The sequence below is a fragment of the Puma concolor genome, chromosome A2 (genome assembly GCF_028749965.1).
Source record: "Puma concolor isolate L17-30 chromosome A2, mPumCon1.1.hap2, whole genome shotgun sequence".
In the NCBI taxonomy this organism is placed as follows: domain Eukaryota; kingdom Metazoa; phylum Chordata; class Mammalia; order Carnivora; family Felidae; genus Puma; species Puma concolor.
This window is the reverse complement of record NC_141668.1, coordinates 167,558,213-167,576,888: the sequence shown is the minus strand read 5'-3', so window position 1 is coordinate 167,576,888 and position 18,676 is coordinate 167,558,213. Positions and strand designations below refer to the sequence as shown.

The 18,676-nt window shown below is 47.8% G+C and overlaps 1 protein-coding gene and 1 long non-coding RNA gene across 6 annotated transcripts; one reads left to right on the top strand and one right to left on the bottom strand.

Moving 5' to 3' along the window:
- The first annotated feature begins 5,359 nt into the window (after positions 1-5,359).
- On the top strand, positions 5,360-11,542 carry LOC147583833 (uncharacterized). 5 transcript variants are annotated; one of them, XR_015248556.1, is made up of 3 exons: positions 5,360-5,587; positions 10,023-10,871; positions 11,386-11,542. It is a non-coding gene; the product is annotated as an uncharacterized LOC147583833 (long non-coding RNA). The 5 variants fall into 5 exon arrangements; XR_015248557.1 differs by having other exon boundaries at positions 5,364-5,587; positions 10,023-10,288; positions 10,786-11,542; XR_015248555.1 differs by having other exon boundaries at positions 5,364-5,587; positions 10,023-10,304; positions 10,786-11,542.
- Positions 9,506-13,732, bottom strand: TNFSF14 (TNF superfamily member 14). The gene is made up of 4 exons (XM_025916415.2): positions 13,410-13,732; positions 12,094-12,130; positions 11,788-11,829; positions 9,506-11,200 (listed from the first exon to the last, which is right to left on the bottom strand). The coding sequence occupies exons 1-4, from the start codon at positions 13,629-13,631 to the stop codon at positions 10,773-10,775; spliced, it is 729 nt and encodes a 242-aa protein (XP_025772200.1). The 5' UTR covers positions 13,632-13,732; the 3' UTR covers positions 9,506-10,772.
- Positions 13,733-18,676: the final 4,944 nt, after the last annotated feature.

Below are 18,676 nucleotides of genomic sequence, written 5' to 3'. Positions count from 1 at the left end.
GCCATGGAATGGATAAAAGACAATATTTTTCAGGCTTAAGAAAGAAGTTAGTTCTGCCACTTACTGCATGAAATTAGGCAGACACAAAAGGACAAAGATAATTCCACTTATATGAGGGATCTGGTAGCCAAATGTGTAGAGATAGAAAGTAGAATGATGTCACCAGGCACTGGAGAGAGGAATGGGGAGTTGGTGTTTAATGGGTATGAAGTTCTAGTTATAGAGGATGAGTAAGTCCTAGGAACCTACTATAAAGCATAATGCATATAGTTAACAATACTGTACTGTCTACTTAAAAATTTTTGAAAGAGGACAGATCTTATAGTAAATGTTCTTATCACACACACACGCACACAAAGAAGGAAAGAGGAAACTTTTAGAAGTGATGGTTAAGCTTATAGCTTTGTGGTGATAGTTTCATGGGTGTTTACTTATCTTTAAACTCATCAATATGTACATACTAAATATACATAGCATTTTTAATATGTATGAAAACCATACCTCAGCGGAAAAAATAAACGTAGGGTTTTTTTTTAAGCCACTAAAAAAGAAAGTGAACTCGCAATCTTTTGTGTTGTGTTTTTTTTTTTTTTTTTTTTTTTTTTTTTGCTTCTTATGATACTTGGGTTGGTTTTTGTTCTTTTGGTGAGTAATTCCATTTCTGAAAGAATAGTAAAAAGGTATTTTTATCCTAAAAATGTTTGTGGTCACATAGATGTCTTTACATGAGATTATCTGTGATTTTAAGTAAACATTACACATAAAAAAAAAAAAAAAGTTTACCCAAAAATCTCACTTGACTGCCATGCAGAGAATGGCCTGTAGGAGGCGAGAGTGGATACAGGCAGCCCGTAGGAGGCCTCCAGAGATGAAACCCGGAAAAGCCTTAGAGTCTGACACATTAAATCTGTACGTAAAGATGTCTAAGGAAATGGCCAAAAGAATAAGAACAGAATACATTGTTTCTGAACTAAGTAGAAGAAAAAACTGTAGTGAGAAAAAAAAAAATCCAAAATAACACAAGGAGGAAGAGTAAAAGAAATATAGAAAAGGAGGGATGGTTAGAAATCACAAAATAAATCCAAACCCATCAGTAATTGGAATGAACACAGATACTCTATATCTCTGCCACCTGAGACAGTGGGCGCAAGCCGGCCAGTGCTGTGGAACACCTGAAAGGTGGGCGGTGTGGGCTGAGATCCATCTGGTGCCAGTGGGAAATTCACTGCAGCAGTATTTGGAGACCTGGAATCAAATAAGAGTGTAAAGTATCTTATGAATCACCTTATGCTGATTACACTTTGACATGATTAACATTCTGGATGCGAGGGTAAGTGAAATATATTATTAAAATTCACCATTCTTAAACTCTTAATTGTGGCTGCTAGAGAAAAATTATAGAGCTGGCTCACATTATGTTTGCATTGGACAGCACTGGTCTAAATACTCAAATTAAAAGACAAATACTGTCAGACTGGATAAGAAAACTTAAAATCCAGCAACATGTTGTTTATATTTAAACATAAAAGATATAACAAGTTTCTAGTTAAAGGATGTAAACAGCTAGAGAGAAAATTGGTTTAGCCCTATTAGTAACAGCACAGAGTTTAATGTAAAAAGCGTTACTAGATATAACTAAATCTCTGCCATGGAAATATAACAGTTTTAATGTGCATGCACTTTAAAACGGTCTTGAAGTAAGGGAAGCAAAAACTGACAGAACTACTCAAACGTGGACGGTATGAATTGAGATGTGCTGTTAGTGTAAAATGCTCTGCAAACATTGAAGACTCGGAATGAAAAAAAAAAAAAAGGAAGAAAAAAATAGCTTGTGTTAGATAATTACACCACTGAAGCGGGAGATTTTAAAAACACCCCACTTGTCCATTGATAGCTCAAGCGGGCAAAAAATAAGAATATAGATTTGGATAATGCAATGAACAAACTTGATCTCATGGTCACATATATGGAACCTGTACCCAGCCACTGCAAAATACACGGTAAAAAATGCTTAGGGAGCTGGTAGGAATGTAAAATGGTGCAGTCACACAATGGAATATTTTTAAGCGTTAAAAAGGAAGGACATTCTAACACCTGCTACAACGTGGATGCACCTTGAGGACATTATGCTCGGTGACATAAGACAGTCACAGAAAGGTCAAATACTCTATGGTCCCACTCAAATGAAATATTTAGAGTGGCCAGATTCATAGAGACAGAAAACAGAATGGGGTTGCCAGGGTGGGGTTGGGTGGGGAGTTACTGTTTCACAGGGACAGATTCTCAAGTTTGGGAGGGTGAGAAAGTTCTGGAGGGGGATGATTGCACGACAACATGAATGTCCTAATGCTGGTGAACTATACACTTAAAAATGGTTTAAATAGGAGGTTTTATGTTGTGTATGTTTTACCACAATTAACAATAAAACTAATTTTAAAACACTTAGAGAATCTCTCTCTCTCCTTCTCCTTCCCTCCCTTCTTTCCACCTCCTTTTTTTTTTTTTTTTTTTTTTTTTTACCAATCATTAAGAAGCCTTGTAGTTTTCAACAATGAGTGTGGGCATTTTGTTCATTGCTACCAACAAGTGATAAACAGGCGTGAGAAGCCCCAAAATTATGCAGGAGGCAAAAGGCAGAAAATGTTCATTAACAAAGCAGAACACACAGAATGCAATGTTTTCATATCTAGGTGAAAATAGTTAAATATCAAACTTACGACATGTAACCAAAAGAAAATTTTAGGTGAAAATCTGCAGCCTTAAATGAAAACCGGTGAGCTTGATATTGAATTGAGAGTCAGAAAAGAACAGAATAAACCCATAGAAAGCATAAGGGAGGAAATAGCCAAAATAAGGGTAGAAACTTTAAACAACAAACATAATAAAAAGACCAAGATTTAGTTTTTTGAAAACAAGAAGAGATGAACTTCTGGTGACACTGGTCAAGCAAAAACCAAGAAAAGAAAAGATGCAAATCAGAATTATTTATGATGGAAAAGGGAACATAATGACAGAGGCTACAGAGGTTGAAAAGGCAATGATTTTATTCACCAATATGACACCTATTCACCCATAATTGTGAAAATGTAAATAAAATATACAAATTTCTAGAAAAATGTGGCTTAGAAAACCAAGTCAAGAAGAAATACAAAATCTAAAACAGTTAAAAGTCATTAGAGAAACTGGATAACAAACTAAAAACCTCCCTACACACACACACACACACACACACACACACACAACCTTTCCACAAATAAGATGCCAGATCCAGATATTTTTACAAGTGAGTTTTACTGAATATCTGTGTGACTCACAATGCTAACCATGTGCAATTCAATTCCAGCATATAGAACAAAAGCACACCCGTTTTTTTTTTTTTTTAAATGAGGTCAGCATTGCCTTAATACCAAAACCTGACAAGAATAGTATGAGTCAGAAAAATCACACACCATGGTCCTCCTAAGCACAGATGCAAAAATTCTATCTAAAATATATTAAATCTAGTAATGTATTAAAAAATATATCCTGATCAAGTTGGATTTATTCCATGAATAAAAAGTTGGATTAATGGGGCACCTGGGAGGCTCAGTCAGTTAAGAATCTGACTCAAGTCTCGTTCTCAGGGTCATGAGTTCAAGCCCCATTTTGGGCTTCGTACTGGGCACGGAGCTTACTTAAGAAAAAAAGTTAGATTAAGTTTAGAATACTGATGAACGTAATTCACCACACTGTCAGTTTAAAGGAGAAGAATTATGTGACACAGAGAAAACATTTAATAAAATTCAACATTTATGTATGATTTTTGAAAAACCTCTTAGAAAATTAAGAATAGAAGGGGATTTACTTAATTTGATAGGGGCTACCTGAAAAACCTAACAGCAGATTCATCCTTAAAGGCGAAACATGAAAAACATTCACTTAAAGATCAGAAATAAGACAAGGATGTCCAGTTTTTCAATGTTGTTGTGACAGCTACTGACACCTATCTCACTGTATATACCAGCAACAGATGGTGGAAAATATAATTTCCAAATGGCATGCTACTTACAATAGCACCAAGAAATGTAACACGCTTAAAAAGAAATCTAAAAATGATGTAAATTCTTTATGGAGAAAATTATGAAACATTCTTGAGAAACACTAAAAAGACCATTTTGGAAAAAGAGTTATACCATGTTCATGGACGGAAAGGCTCAGTGTTATGAAGATATCCATTCTTTGCAGTTTGATCTACAGATTCAATGCAGTTCCAATAAAAATCTCACAGGGTTTTTCATGGAACTTGACAAGCTGAATAAAAGGCCCACATAACCGAGATAATCCTGAAGATGAAGAATAAAAAGGTCCTTGCCCTCCCAAGGAGGCAAGGACCTCCCAAATAGCAGGACTTACTATGTTCATTATATTCATTATATTAATGAAAGCGGTGTGGTACTGGTATACGTATAGTTGGATAGGGTTTATCTGCCTGGCTTCCTCTTGGAAAACGAAGAATGCTCCCAGATGACTTTCTTGTCACCAGGATGATGACTATATGACAACCTATTGCTTCTTCTAAGTTGGATAGAAGTTTGGAATACAGACTAGCCCTGTTTTTTTTTTTTTTTCTTCTTCTTAGTTTCACAGATTGTAACTTAAAATTTGGGTACATCCTACCATACATGCCTACATTATATGACTTAGTATTTCCTTATGCCAAAATAAATAGGTTGTTACTCTGCATAAGTTTGATTTAGAATATGTGTGTATATCCATCCACTCATCATTCATCCATTTACTGTTTTATCTGTACACCCATCCATCTATCCAATTGATCATCCACTTATCAACTGCCCATCCACATATTTATCCAACCATTGACCCATACATCTTCTCACCCACCCATCCATACTTTAACCCGTCTGCTCATTCATTCATCCCTCCCCTACCCATCTATCCACCTCTCTGTCTGTCTGCCTGCCTATGTGTACAATAATAGAAACAAGCTTGCAGGGTGCCTGGGTGGCTGAGTTATTAAGCATCTGACTTCGGCTAATCATGATACCATGATTTGTGAGTTCAAGTCCCACAACGGGTGACCTTGGGCCCCGCTGAGCTCGTACCCCGCTTCGGTGAGTCCTGCTTCTCCTTCTCTCTTTCTCTACCCCTAGTGGGATTCTCTCTCTCTCTCTCTCTCTCTCTCACCCCTTGCTTGCTTGTGCACTCTCTCAAAAAAAAAAAAAAAAGCTTGCAACTTCTGTCAGTTACCTACTGATGCATAACAAACCAGTCTAAAACTTAGTGGTTTAAACCAACAACTGTTGTATTTGCTTACAATTCAATGAGATGGCCCTGCAGGGCTTGCGGGGGGATAGTTAGCTTCAGCTCCAAAAGCTGGGGCAGCTCATCTGGGGCTGGTAAAACTATTACGGCTTCACAACCATGTCTGTCACCCTCCAGGACGCCTCTGTCCACCCGTCCTCACTCACAGGATAGCCATATTTCTTTGCACTTAGGACTCTAAGAAGGCAAAAGTGGAAGCTGCAGTCTTCTAAGGCCTACATTCTAGAACTCAGGTAATTCACTTCTGTCACATTTATTCATCAAGGTAAGTCACAGTTAATTTATTTAGCCATTATTGTTTGAGAATTTACTGTGTATTAGGCACTGTTCTGGGTCCCGGCCATAAGAGGGAGAATAAAACACAAAACACAACAGACAAAAGTTTCTGTCCCCACAGACTTTCTGTTAAGTAGAAACTCCGTACTCACCTGTTGAGCAGGTCTGAGGTCTTGATTTCTTGTGGGTGACTTTTCTTCCCATCCATAACAGGTACGGTTTTTCTAGACTCCCTTTATTAGAGGGGACTATTCTTCCAGGTTCCTGGTTCCAGCTTCTCTCCTTGGCTTGTAGATGGCTGCCTTCTCCCTGTGTCCTCACGTGGTCATCCCTCTGTGTGTGTCTGTGCCCTAATCTCCTCTTCTTATAAGGACCCAGGTCATATTGGATTAGTGCCTACTCTAATAACCTTATTTTACAGGAGGGGTGCCTGACTGGCTCAGTCAGTAGAGCATGCAACTCTTGATCTCAGGGTCGGGACTTCAAGCCCCATGAGCCCCATGTTGGGTGTATAGTATACTTTAAAAAAATACCCCTTATTTAACCTTAGTTTTCTCTTTAAAGGCCTGATTTCCAAAAGCAGTCACATTCTGAAGTACTGGGCGTTAGAGGTCACCATATGAATTTGGGGGGACACAATTCAGCACCCATAACAGGGGGAAGCTCCTGTGTTCAGCTTTTTGGAACAAAGAAAAGAGGCGGAGAAAGCTCCCCAGAGAAATTCTAGGGGCACCTCAAACTAGAAGAGCCTCGAGTCCTTCATTGCAGAGCCCAGAGAAGTCGCAGGTCCCCAAAAAGGAAATGAGTCGACGGTGTCTCTGGGCAGTTGAAGCCACAGACAGCCTCAAAGAGTTTCCGGTGCCTCAGCCTGGCTGAAAATCAGCCTTGTGAGCAAGGCTCAGGAGCAGCAGAGAGTGCTCCAGTCTTGATAGGTCACAAGCATGAAAATGGAGGGCTGATGGGTAAAAAGCAAGCTGACAGTGGGCACCTGCGTGGACAGGCGAGAATCATCTGGATCCCTCCATCAGTCTTAATGCTGAGGCGTTGGCTAAGCTCCCTGAAATTTTTGCAGTCTTGGGAAAGGAGCATGTGGGAAGGGTGGTTCCCAATTGACTGATAATAGCTTTCAGCATCCTGGTGCAAAGGGCTCTCTGCACAAATCGAGTCGCATTAGGAATAAAAAGGAAGTTATGTTATCTGCACTCCTTGCAAATTGCGACTTATGTATGCTTATGTATTGCTTATATTATGCATATATATTGCGACTTATGTATGTGTTGCAGTTTGGGAGGACCCCGATAAAAAGATTTGGAGCCACACTTCCCCTCCAGAAGGCATGAAGCCATGCCGGCACATTGGTTTCAGTGCCGTAAGACTCATTTCTGACTTCTGACTTCTAGAACTAAAAGATCATCAATCGTACCACGTTAAGCAGCAGCAGGAAATGAATAATAACACTATGAACCCTCACTCCTCTTGAAACTTGTGGTCATCTCAGGCTGTCATTTATTTTTCCACCTTCATCTCTCTGTGCTTAGATTTCCCCCTAAGGTGGGTATTACAACACTACCCACCCCACGGTCATTGCGAGGATTGAGTGAGTTACTGTGAATTAATGCGCTTAGCACAGTGTCTGGCAAGCGGTGAGGACATTAGAAGTATGATTGAGGATCCTTATTACTTTAAGAGCAAAACCACATAAACACATTGCTGAAAGGCAACTGACATTCAGCCTCTGTATGGGAGACAATGAGGAGTGGTGGAGACTGGTGAGACCCCGTGCCCTATCCAACAGGGACAGCTACTGCCCAGCCTGGGTTGTTGTTCACAGCTTCCAAATTTCCAAGAAAATCCAGGAATTCAGATTTGTCCACATGCAAAGTTTTGTCATGTTTAAATGCTGGCTACTAATTTCCATTTTAAAAACACACCCTGTGACTAGATGTGGCCTGTGGATGTGAGGTCACCTTTCACATAATCACTGAAAAGAATTCAAACTTTAAATGTACACATGATTACAGCTATGCTTGTACAAAAAAAAAAAAAAAATCTACTGTGGATTAAAGAGCTCACTGTGGGCCAAGCTCTGGGAAACTACTTAAACACTCAAGCCATTTCATCTCACAATAACCACGGTAGGGTAGAGGCCACTATTTGTGTTCTTTTACAGATGAGGAAACTGAGGCCCAGAGAGGCCAAGGACGGATCCCGAGATCACCCAGCTGGGAAATGGCAGACTGGAGGCCTGGCTTCCCTCAAAGACCCCTTCTGTTTCCCTGAGACAATGCATCCCAGTATTTGAACACAGTGCCATTTAGCAGGAGGGACACAGCATGATAATATGAGGTTAATAAATGATTTATCATCATTATTTTTACTTCTACTGCCTCTGGGTCTTGGCAAGAGGTAAAGGAGACCTTTCCAGGGGCTGGGGGAGGGTAGGAATGCACACTTCGGGTCTGGAGGAAAAGCTGATTGTGGGGGAAGGTGATATCTGAACAGATGCCAGAGCATGGGAGGTGAAAGCGGAAATCAAATAGATAAACTTCTCAGAAGTTGTAAAGTAGGTCAATGGCCTGGACTGGGGGCTCACTACCCCATGCGCTGTCTGAAAGTCTAGGTCTCCTGGTGCACCAGCCTCGACACCTGCCTTCAGGGCTCTCTGCTCCTCCTCCCTCCTGCCTCCCTCCATCTTTCCCTCCCCTCCCCTCCCTCTCTTTCCATCTCCCTCCTACCCTACCCATCCTCTTACCCACCCTCTTTTCTTCCGCTCGCTCTCTGTACCACCTCAGGGCCGGAGGCCCCTCCCAGGAATGATCTTTGGAGGCTAAACTTAGTGACAGGTTCCATCCCCAGGCGGAAGTTGGTGGCTGCTGGTGGCTTTGTAATGCATTGTCCCCACACCTTGGTCTCATCAAAGCCACGGAAACAGAAAAAAACGGTGATAAGAGTAAAGGAAACTCCAGCGGGGGCTGGGGCTGGGCATTAGGGGCTGCCCCACCTCCCACCAGCCCTCAAGGGCAGAGAGGCATGAAGCTGTGTGCCCTTGGTGGGAATGGAGGGGGAGTCCAGCATTCCTGCCTCTACGTCTGGAACATGGGGACAGCAATAGCTCCCGCCCAGGTATGTATATAAGGCATCTAAGGATGTGACTCACACAAGATGCCTGAAATAGGGAAAGTGCCTGACAAATGCTATAATGGCCTTTTCTGTGTCTGATCTGATGCAATCTTTACAACAGCCCCACGGGCAAAAGCCGGTGTTACCTCCCACTTTGCAGATGAGGAAACTTAGGCACCAAGAGGTGGTGGGACTTGCTTGAGGTCACACAGGAGCAGGTGGCAGAGTGGAATTGGAACCCAGGACCATCTGACTGCAAAGCCTGTTTCCCTCCCTCCCTGTTCAGGCCAACGATGACAGCACTATCAACAATAATGAATAAACACTAACAACAATAATCGTCTACCTCTGGGGTCTGAGCCCTCAGCTTTGGGTCCTGGGCACCAACACCTCCCTCCAGCCACACCAGGGTACATGCTCATCTCTGCAGACCGCCTGATTTGTATGCATATTGTTGTCTGCCCCTCTCTCTCCTCACTCTTCCCGTGTTCCCACTTAGTTCGAGCTTCCAGCTGGCTGGGTAGACCGCCACTCTGTCCCGATGTCTGCAATCAGGGTGCTTGGCAGGGTGTAGCCTTCACTTCGTCATCAGGAATGGGAGATTCGAGGGGGAGGCAGATCTGGGCATGAGGCTTCTGATTTCTCCCACCCTTCCCCCCGAGCTTCCTACAGGGAGTTGGGCCAGCTGGGTTCAGTTTACTTATCTGTAAAGTGACCTCCACAGGTGACCCCATCTACCGCCCCTCTGCCTACAAGCCACCATTCCCCTGAGAAGAGACAGACCCAGTTGCAACATTTACCATTTATTTCCAAGACCCATGGTCAGGGAGCCCAGGGCTGCCGACAGTGGTCCTCATCCCAGGATGTATTGTTCTTAGCTGGGAGGAACCTCAGGCTGTGTGTGATGTGGTGTGTGTGTGACGGGTTGGGACCGTGATGCAGCATCTGATGTGATGTGCGTGGCATCCCATGTGTGACACTTGGTGTGACCGTATGGCCCCTTTGGGTCACTGTGGCTGTGATGATGACTTATGTAGGATATATGTGTCATACGTCACATAATCTGTGTGTTTGTGGTCCTATGACTTGTGTGTGACTGTGCGAGTATCTGATGCTTTGTGTGTACGAGTGCAGATCTGAAGGGCACCTTGTGATTTTCTGTGATGCCGTAGGCATGTCCACATTCTCTCTCCATCTTCCTTTCCTCCCCTCTTTCCCTTCTTCCTTCCCCTCCTCCCTTCTTCTTTTCCCTCCTCCCTCCCTCCTCTCTTCCTCCCTTTCTTCTCTCTGCAAACATTTTCCAGGTGCCTGCTACATGCCAGACCCTGACCTGGGTGCTGAAACACAGCCGTGTGTCCTGGTGGGATGTGAACACCCAGCAGTGCTGAGATCCAGCCAGCCAGCTGGTGATACGTTGGTAGCCAGAAACCAGCCGTGACGGGAGCCTTCACACCAAGGAAATCACAAACACTACAGAGCCTCTCCCTCCCGGGAGAGCTGCTGGTCAAACGGTCACCGGGACATCCCTGCGCCCGTGTCTCTGAGGGTGAACTTACACAGCCAGGAGGAGGTACAGCCACAGGCCTGTGAGCCGATCTTGAGTGTGTGGCTATGGCCGTGGGGGGGACTGGCTGGGCTGTCCACATGGGTCAGTCTTGATGATGACTCCCTTCCTCCAACCACCCACACTCATGAGAGTGGGGAAGGCTGGGGTTGCCCGTCCTGGGCCAGAGTCTCTGGACCCCCACGTCCCACTCTTCTCTGAATCGAAAACATAAATACCCACCCCTCACCCCTTCTTCCTGAATATCAGGTAGATCAGCTTTCCCCCGGTTGGGGGGCCTACAGACCCTCAAGTCTCTGGGTCTTTGTCTTCAGTATTGCCCGTAGTGGCTCTGCAGTGTCCTTTGGGGCTCCAGGGGTGCCAGCTGGGTCTCCAACCTTCAGGGGTGGCTGGGTTGTCGGCCCCTGGAGGTGCCCGCTGAGCTCTTCGCTCGCCGGGTTCTCGGTTCCCCAAGGCACCCTCTGAGGGAGGCATCACTGTCACTCCTTTCTTACACCATGAAGGCCCCAAAGTAGGAGCGGGTCCCGTCACGGAGCCGGACCAGGCGCTCATCCGGCACACGGACGACCACCTCCTCGCCAGCGTCCAGGTGCACCACGCCTCCCAGGAAGCTGCTGTCCCACCAGACGCGGGGGCCGGTGGCTCGCCCACAGGGTGACCGCCGACTGACCAGCAGCTCGAGCTCCTCGGGGTAGCGCGGTGTGCGTTTGTAGAGGCCATGCGTGATGGGCAGGCCGCTGGTCAGCCCCTGCGGGCAGCCCACGCCCCCCAGCTGCACCTTGGAGTAGATGTAATAGTAGCCAGCCCGGGCAATCACCAGGGAGCCGTCACGGTAGCTGAGGCCCCTCAAGAAGGCCAAGCCCAGCTTTGTCTCCCAGAGCAGCGGGCCCCCGCTGCCCGTCAGGCTGGAGTTGGCACCTGGGGGCAGAGACAGAGGGGTCTGGTCAGCATGTGTCCCTCTGCGGATGGGCGGGGGCGACGACTCCCCTCTGTTTTAGGTTGGGGACTTTATATGTGTTAATTCACTTTATTCTCACTTTGAGGGGAGGGAACTGAGGCACCGAAAGGCCAAGGCACTTGCTTCTTACGCCCTCCCCTTGCAGGTGGGGAAACTGAGGCATGGAGCCAGTAAGTGACCAGCCAAAAGCATCAAAACTTGTGAGTGGCATAACCAAGGAACAGAGACAGAGCGCACCCCGGGCCAGAAGACTTGTAATCTCCATGCTCTCCAGTTTTTCTCCATTAAAATGGACATATGAATAGCACCTCCTTGAGATTTAATGAATTAATATGTATAGAGCGTATTACAGCCCGTGACACACGGTGAGCGCCTTGTAAGGGTTTATTCAATGATATGAGAAATGCATGGACATAGGCAGCGGGGCAGGTCTGTGAATCAATAGTGAACGGGTGACTGAATGAATACTCAGACATGCTGGGTGTCTGTCTGGTCTCCCCAGGACACCCTGCCCCTCTCCCATGTCACGACCCGGGGTCCCCCTCACCTGTGAGGTGTGCTGCTGGGTTGGCCTGGAGGGACCTTCGTCCTGGAGAGAGATGGTGAGCGGTTAGGGGCAGAGGCGGTGAGGGGTGAGGGCCAGCCTCCAGCCAGGGTCATCAGGTCCACCTCCTGGTGTCAACCCCACCCTTTCCGGAGTGCCCCAGACTTCTGCTTCTCAGGCCCGGGGGAGGGGCACCTGTGGAGCTCAGGCCAGTTGTGTAAATCACATTGGGCAACCGGCTGAGGGGGCGGGGGCAACGTGGGAACCATCCTACCCCCGCCCTCCCCAGGACCCAGGACTCTGACTCACCTTGGGTCAGCTGCTTCCAGGATTCTGCTTCTCCATCCTGAAAATGCAGAGAAACCCACGGTGAGGACCTGCGTGGCCCACACATTGGCATCCTCAGACTCATGGCTGTGAGACACACACAGATGCGGCACACGGACACTGTCTTCACCCCAGGGCCCAGGGCCATGTGCATGCTCCTGCCCCACCCAGCAGCCTTGTAACCACCCGGGCACTCATATTCCCCCTCTGCAAATAGACACACGAATGCTGCCTATTTAAGATTCAGTGAATTCACAGGGACAAAAGCATGTTCCAGTGCCTGGCGCATAGTAAGACAATATGAGAGTTAATTAAATAAGTAATATTATAGACATGTACACATCGAGATGGCAGGACACGTGGACATCTGTGGCAACAAGTGGATATGGGCATGTGACATAGGGCACAGACCTGGACACTTATGTGACACGTGGACACAGATACACGGGTGTGTGGTTTATGGATCCGGGTGGGTCTTCAGCACATGGGCTGTAGACAGGCCAGTACGTGGACATGTGGGCGCACACACACAGGACAGCAGTACGGGTTCACACGGGCGACATGCCCATGCGGCCGTCAGATCCAGTCACAAGGACAAATGCCTTGGAAACACACGACGCAAAGGGCCAAGACCACACGGCCATGGCGTGGGATGCAGAGACTCACAGGTGTGGCAAACAGATACATCCACAGCCAACCGTAAACAGAGGCAGAGAGAGATTCTCGCAGACTTGGACAACATGAATTAGTGACAGTCCCGAATAATGGTGATCAGGGTATGGCTAACAATACTTCGCAATGTCAGAACATCAGTTCCGCGGGTTGCAGACAACAAGACTGTATTATAAACATGAAATGTGCTGTGAGACTAGGTTTTATTTGTTACCACTACTAGAAGAAATGGTAGTTATGTGACCCCACAGCATGGTTAGCTAATGCTACAATAGCAATCATATTGCAGTATAAATGTATCAAATCCCTATGTTGTACACCTGAAACTGACAGAATGTTAACATGTCATTTATATCTCAGTTTAAAAACAATATCGGTTCTGGTTGGTTGAATTCTTGCCCTGGGCAGCCACTGCCGGGCACCACACACGCAATATCGTATCTCGTTCCCTGTGAGGTGGGCACTCTTACGATCCCACCCATTTCACAGATGAGGAAACTGAGGTTCAGAGAAGTGAATTGACTTGCACTGAGCTGCTGTTAGCCGATGGTCTTGCACACACGTGCACAGAGACGCGCACAGTGACACAGGAGACCCACCTCTACGAGCCCCGAAGCCCCACTCACCAGCAGGGGTGTGACCATCTCCCCCAGACGCCAGTGCAGCTGCAGCAGGAACCAGCCCTGGACGGCCAGCCCAGCCGCCAGCAGCAGCAGCAGGAGGCCCAGGCCCAGCTGGGATGCACTGCAGGGCTGTCTTTGGCGGCGGCTGGGCCCCAGCCGTGTGAATGGGATGTCTGTCTGTCCGTCCACCACAAACACTGAGGGCCGCACAACCGTCTCCTCCATGTCCTGAGACACCTCGGGGCTGGGCTCGCACGGCTGGGTCCCTGAGGGCAGGGAGGAAGCCACGATTGCCCAATGCTTCTGGGCTTCGCACGCTGCAGACAGGCACCGTGGGTCCCGGGTTTCAGCCTTTAGAGCAGGGGCTCAGCCCCTCCCCTTTCCCCACTGGCCCTCCTCTTCTTCCTGTCCTCCCACCCCCAGGCTGGCCCCATCTCACTCTCACTCATACAGCCTCTCACTCTTTCCAGGGGCATCTAAAGATGTGACTCAGGTAGGGATGGAGGGGGGAGGCCCCAGTTTTTCCCTGTGGCCACTTCATTCACTCCGTGACCAAATATTTATAGATCATCTCTGTGTGCCAGGTACTGTTCTAGGCTTGAGGGCACAGCCGTGAACAAGAGAGACAAAAGTCCCTGGTCTTACGGAGCTCCCATTCTTGGGGTGAGAGACGATGAGCCTAGTAAAGAAGAAAATACTATAGCATGTTTGAGATGGTGGTTAGGGAAGTGCAAACTACGAGAGTGGTTTTTGTGTGTGTGGGTGTGTCCAGGTGTGTATATTGGGTCCAGTGCATGTGTGCGTGTGTATTCTGTGTGTATGTGTGCATGGAGATGAGTGCAGGGGCAGGCATGCATGTTGGTGAATCTATGCACACATGCGGGTGTGTGCAGGTGTGTGTGTATGTGTGGGGTGTATGATTGTGCATGCATGTGGGTGCATGTAGGTGCATGTGCATGTGTGGTGTGCATGACTATGCATGCACGTGTGTGTGCATGTAGGTGCGTGTGCATGTGTGGTGTGCATGAGTGTGCATGCAAGCAGGGGTGTGCATGTAGGTGCATGTGCATGTGTGGTGTGCATGACTATGCATGCACGTGTGTGTGCATGTAGGTGCGTGTGCATGTGTGGTGTGCATGAGTGTGCATGCAAGTGGGGGTGTGCATGTAGGTGCGTGTGCATGTGGATGTGCATGCAAGCAGGGGTGTGCATGTAGGTGCGTGTGCATGTGAGGTGTGCATGAGTGTACGTGCATGCAAGTGTGTGCAGGTGCAGACACACATACGCCTGCATGTGTGGGTGTGTGTACATGTGCATGAGTGTGCCTGTGAGTGTGTGTGTGCATGCGTGCATGCATGGATGCAAGTTCAAATTGGAACTCACCGACAGGTGGTGTGACCACCAGCCGCTAGGTTAACTAGGCTGAATCCAAGGCCTGGGAGTCGTCCCAGGGGCACCTCGAACTGGCCTGAGTAGCCCTCTTTCTCTTCTCCCCCACATCCCACCTTTTCGCAAGCCCTGGCCCTTCAGTCTCAACGTCTGATGTGAACCCAGCCGCCTGTTTCCAGACCCACCGCTGCTGCCTTTGCTAAGTGCTGTGGGCTGAGTGTCTGTGCCCCTCCCCCGTTCATTTGGTGATGTCCTGATCACCTACCTGATGGCCTCTGTAGGTGGGGCCCTGGGGAGGCGGTTAGGTCAGGAGGGTGGAGTCTTCCTGAATGGGATGAGTGCCCCTGACGGGAGACTCTCTCCCTCCCTCTCTGTCTCTGCCATTTGAAGACGTTTGAGGACCCAGTGAGAGGGCCACTGTCTACAAGCCGGGAACAGAGCCCTCACCAGAGCCCGACCAAGCTGGCACCTGTGTCTCAGACTTCCAGCCTCCGGAACCCTGAGAGATGCATGTCTGCCGTTTGAGGCGCCCGGTGTAGGGCATCTTGTTACAGCCGCCAGACTGCACTAACACACTAGGGCATCCGTCATTTCTGGCCTGACCCTTGCAGTGGTTTCCAGCTGGACGTTCTCTCTGCCTCTTGCCACCTCCTAATTCATTCTCTGCCCTCTACAAGCGTGAACTTGTGTATTTGTTTCCTTTAATTTATATGGTTAAATTTAATTTACTATTTTCTTTTATTTTAGAGGTGAAATTCACAAAACGTAAAGCAACCATTTTAAAGTGAGAAGTTCAGCGGTATTTAGGGCATTTCCACAGTCGGACAACTCTGGTCCCCAGACGTTTTCAGCGCCTCGGAAGGTAAGCCCATACCCATAAAGCAGTCCCCATCCCCCAGGCCTCCCAGCCCTTGGCAACCACTAGCCAGCTTTCCTGGTCTATGGAGTTACCTGTCCTGAATAGTTCAGGTATTTCAGAAAAGTGGAAATACTCAACCTGTGGTCTTTTGTGTCTGGCTTCCTTCACTGAGTATAATGTTTTCAAGTCCCAGCCAGGTCCTTGCTTGTTAGGGCTGAGGAATGTTCTAGTGCATGGACACATCCCCATTTTCTTGCCCATTCACGCGCTGAGGGATGCTTCAGTCGTTCCACCTTTGGGCTACGGGCGAAGTGCTGCTATGAGCATGCTCACACGTATATTTGTCTGGGTACCAGCTTCCAAGTCTTTGGGCACATAGCTAGGATTGGAATTGCTACCATCAGCTTTCCAAACACATAAGTCAGCCTTCATGTCTTCCCTGCTTAAAATCTTGCAGCAGCTGGGGCGTCTGGGTGGCTCAGTCAGTTAAGCATCCAACTTCAGCTCAGGTCATGATTTCATGGTTCGGGAGTTTGAGCCCCGCGTTGGGCTCTGGGCTGACGGCTCGGAGCCTGGAGCCCACTTTTGATTCTGGGTCTCCCTCTGTCCCTCTGCTGCTTGCACTCTGTCTCTCGCATTGTCTCAAAAATAAATAAACATTAAAAAAATTAAAAAAATCTTGCAGTGGCTTCTCACGGAGTGGTCAGGGGCTAGCACATTCCGCCTCGTGGCTCAAATCCTCCAAGGCTTTCTCCTCTTGGTCATCTGTGTGTTGGCTTAAGAATCCCCTCCTCATGATAGGTTTCTTTGTATTCCCTGACCATCTGCATTAGTCATGACTCTCCAGAGAAAGAGAACCAGTAATATATCTCCATCCATCCATCCATCCATCCATCTACCACCTATTATTATCCATCATCTATCTGTCTGCACTCACACACAGACACACACACACACACATGCACACATACACTATTTATTTTAAGGAATTGGCTCATGTGACTGGGGTTTAGCAAGTCTAAAATCCACAGACAAGCCAGCAGGCTGGAGATTCATTTAAGAGTTGATGTTATAGTTTTGAGTCTAAAGGCTAGAAACTCGGGCAGAATTTCTATGCTGATATCCTGAATTCCATCTTCCTTAGGAAACCGATTCTTTTCCTCTTCTGCCCTTCAACTGATTGGATGAGGCCCACTCACATCATCAAGTGTAACCTGAAAGTCAACTGACTGTAGGTGTGAATCACATCTAAGATTTACCTATGCAGCAGCATGGAGATCAGTGTTTGAGTAAACCATAGCCTAGCTAGGTTGACACATAAAATGACCATTATTTGATCTAAACAACCATGGTGGTGGCCCCAACGTAGGCAGGTTTTCTCACAGTGCCCTGTTCTTCATTCCTTTTTGGACACCTTAACTGTCTGAAATCAACTCTACACTGTCTTTAGAATGTGAGTCTCATGATCAGGTCTGTGCTGTTCGCAGTCTGGAACCACAGGTGCCCAAACAGAACAATACCCAATGTCTTTTTTTTTTCTGAAAAAAAGGAAGAAAATGAATCCCAGGGCAGAAGAAAGGGGGAATTGGCATGAAAAACCATGACAAGAAGGACATAAAGGTGGCCGGAGGGGCAACCTGACAGAGGTCGGCTGGGACACCTAATGAGTGATGAGGACTTTTGAGTCTCCCCTTGACAGGGGTGCTGACAACCAGGGACTGGAAGTAGCAGGAGGGACGGTGAATATATTTCCCTCATATTCCTGGAATTGGGAGGTGGGGTTCACAGGACACAGACAATTTCACACAGGAAATGGGCTGAGAAGGGGTGACTGCCAGGCTCAGGGCTTTTCCCATGATGACCTCATCTAGAGTCAGGGACTGGATCCCAACATCTACAGACCTAGACGTACTGGTGGTGTTATTAAACAGAAGAGACATCCAGGGACTCAGTTCCGTCTGCAGAGAGTGAAACTATTCACCTGTGACTGCTGCCCCCGATGCAGTGCAGGTGGTGCTGTGACCGCAATACCCCCACGACAACCCCCCTTCAGCCCTTGAATGCTGACTCATTCCTTCCCCTCCCTGGTTCACGAATATCTCTAGTGGAAATGAGCCCAGCCTGCCCCTTAACGCCCCCTTCTGGGCACAGCTGCTTGAAATGCAGGCAAAGTAGTGAATGGAGTTGTAAGTGAGCTGCAGATGAGGGGCAAGTGGGGAGAAGGTGAGGAGGTGGAGGATCCAGGTGAGGAGGAAGGTGAATAAGGGGAGTATCCAGGTAGGAGGAAGGCGAGGAGGCAGAGGATCCAGGAGGGGAGGAAGGTAAGGAGGCAGAGGATCCAGGTGGGAGGAAGGTGAGGAGGGTGAGGGTCCAGGTGGGAGGAAGTTGAGGAGGGGGAGGATCCAGGAGGGGAGGAAGATGAGGAGGGTGAGGGTCCAGGTGGGAGGAAGATGAGGAGAGTGAGCGTCCAGGTGGGAGGAAGGTGAGGAGGGAGAGATTCAGGAGGGGAGGAAGGTGAGGAGGGGAGGATCCAGGTGGGAGGAAGGTGAGGAGGGGGAGGATCAAGATGGGAGGAAAGTGAAGAGGGGGAGGATCCAGATGGGAGGAAGGTGAAGAGGGGGAGGATCCAGATGGGAGGAAGGTGAGGAGGGGGAGGATCCAGGTGGGAGGAAGGTGAGTAAGGGGAGGATCCAGGTGGGAGGATGGTGAGAGGGTGAGGGTCCAGGTGGGAGGAAGGTGAGTAAGGGGAGGATCCAGGTGGGAGGATGGTGAGAGGGTGAGGGTCCAGGTGGGAGGAAGGTGAGGACGTGGAGGATCCAGGAGTGGAGGAAGGTGAGGAGGGGAGGATCCCGGTGGGAGGAAGATGAGGAGGGGCAGGATCTAGGTGTCAGGAAGGTGAGGAGGTGGAGGATCCAGGTGGGAGGAAGGTGAGGAGGCGGAGGATCCAGGTGGGGAGGAAGGTGAGGAGGGGGGGATCAAGGTGGGATGAAGATGAGAAGGCAGAGGATCCAGGTGGGAAGAA

Bases quoted from the DNA above. Each gene is read 5' to 3' on its own strand.
- TNFSF14 (XM_025916415.2), bottom strand. From the start codon at position 13,631: ATGGAGGAGACGGTTGTGCGGCCCTCAGTGTTTGTGGTGGACGGACAG. The intron at 12,131-13,409 runs GTGAGTGGGGCT...CTGCATTTTCAG, and splicing joins AGATGGTCACACCCCTGCTG to GATGGAGAAGCAGAATCCTG. The intron at 11,830-12,093 runs GTGAGTCAGAGT...ATCTCTCTCCAG, and splicing joins CTGGAAGCAGCTGACCCAAG to GACGAAGGTCCCTCCAGGCC.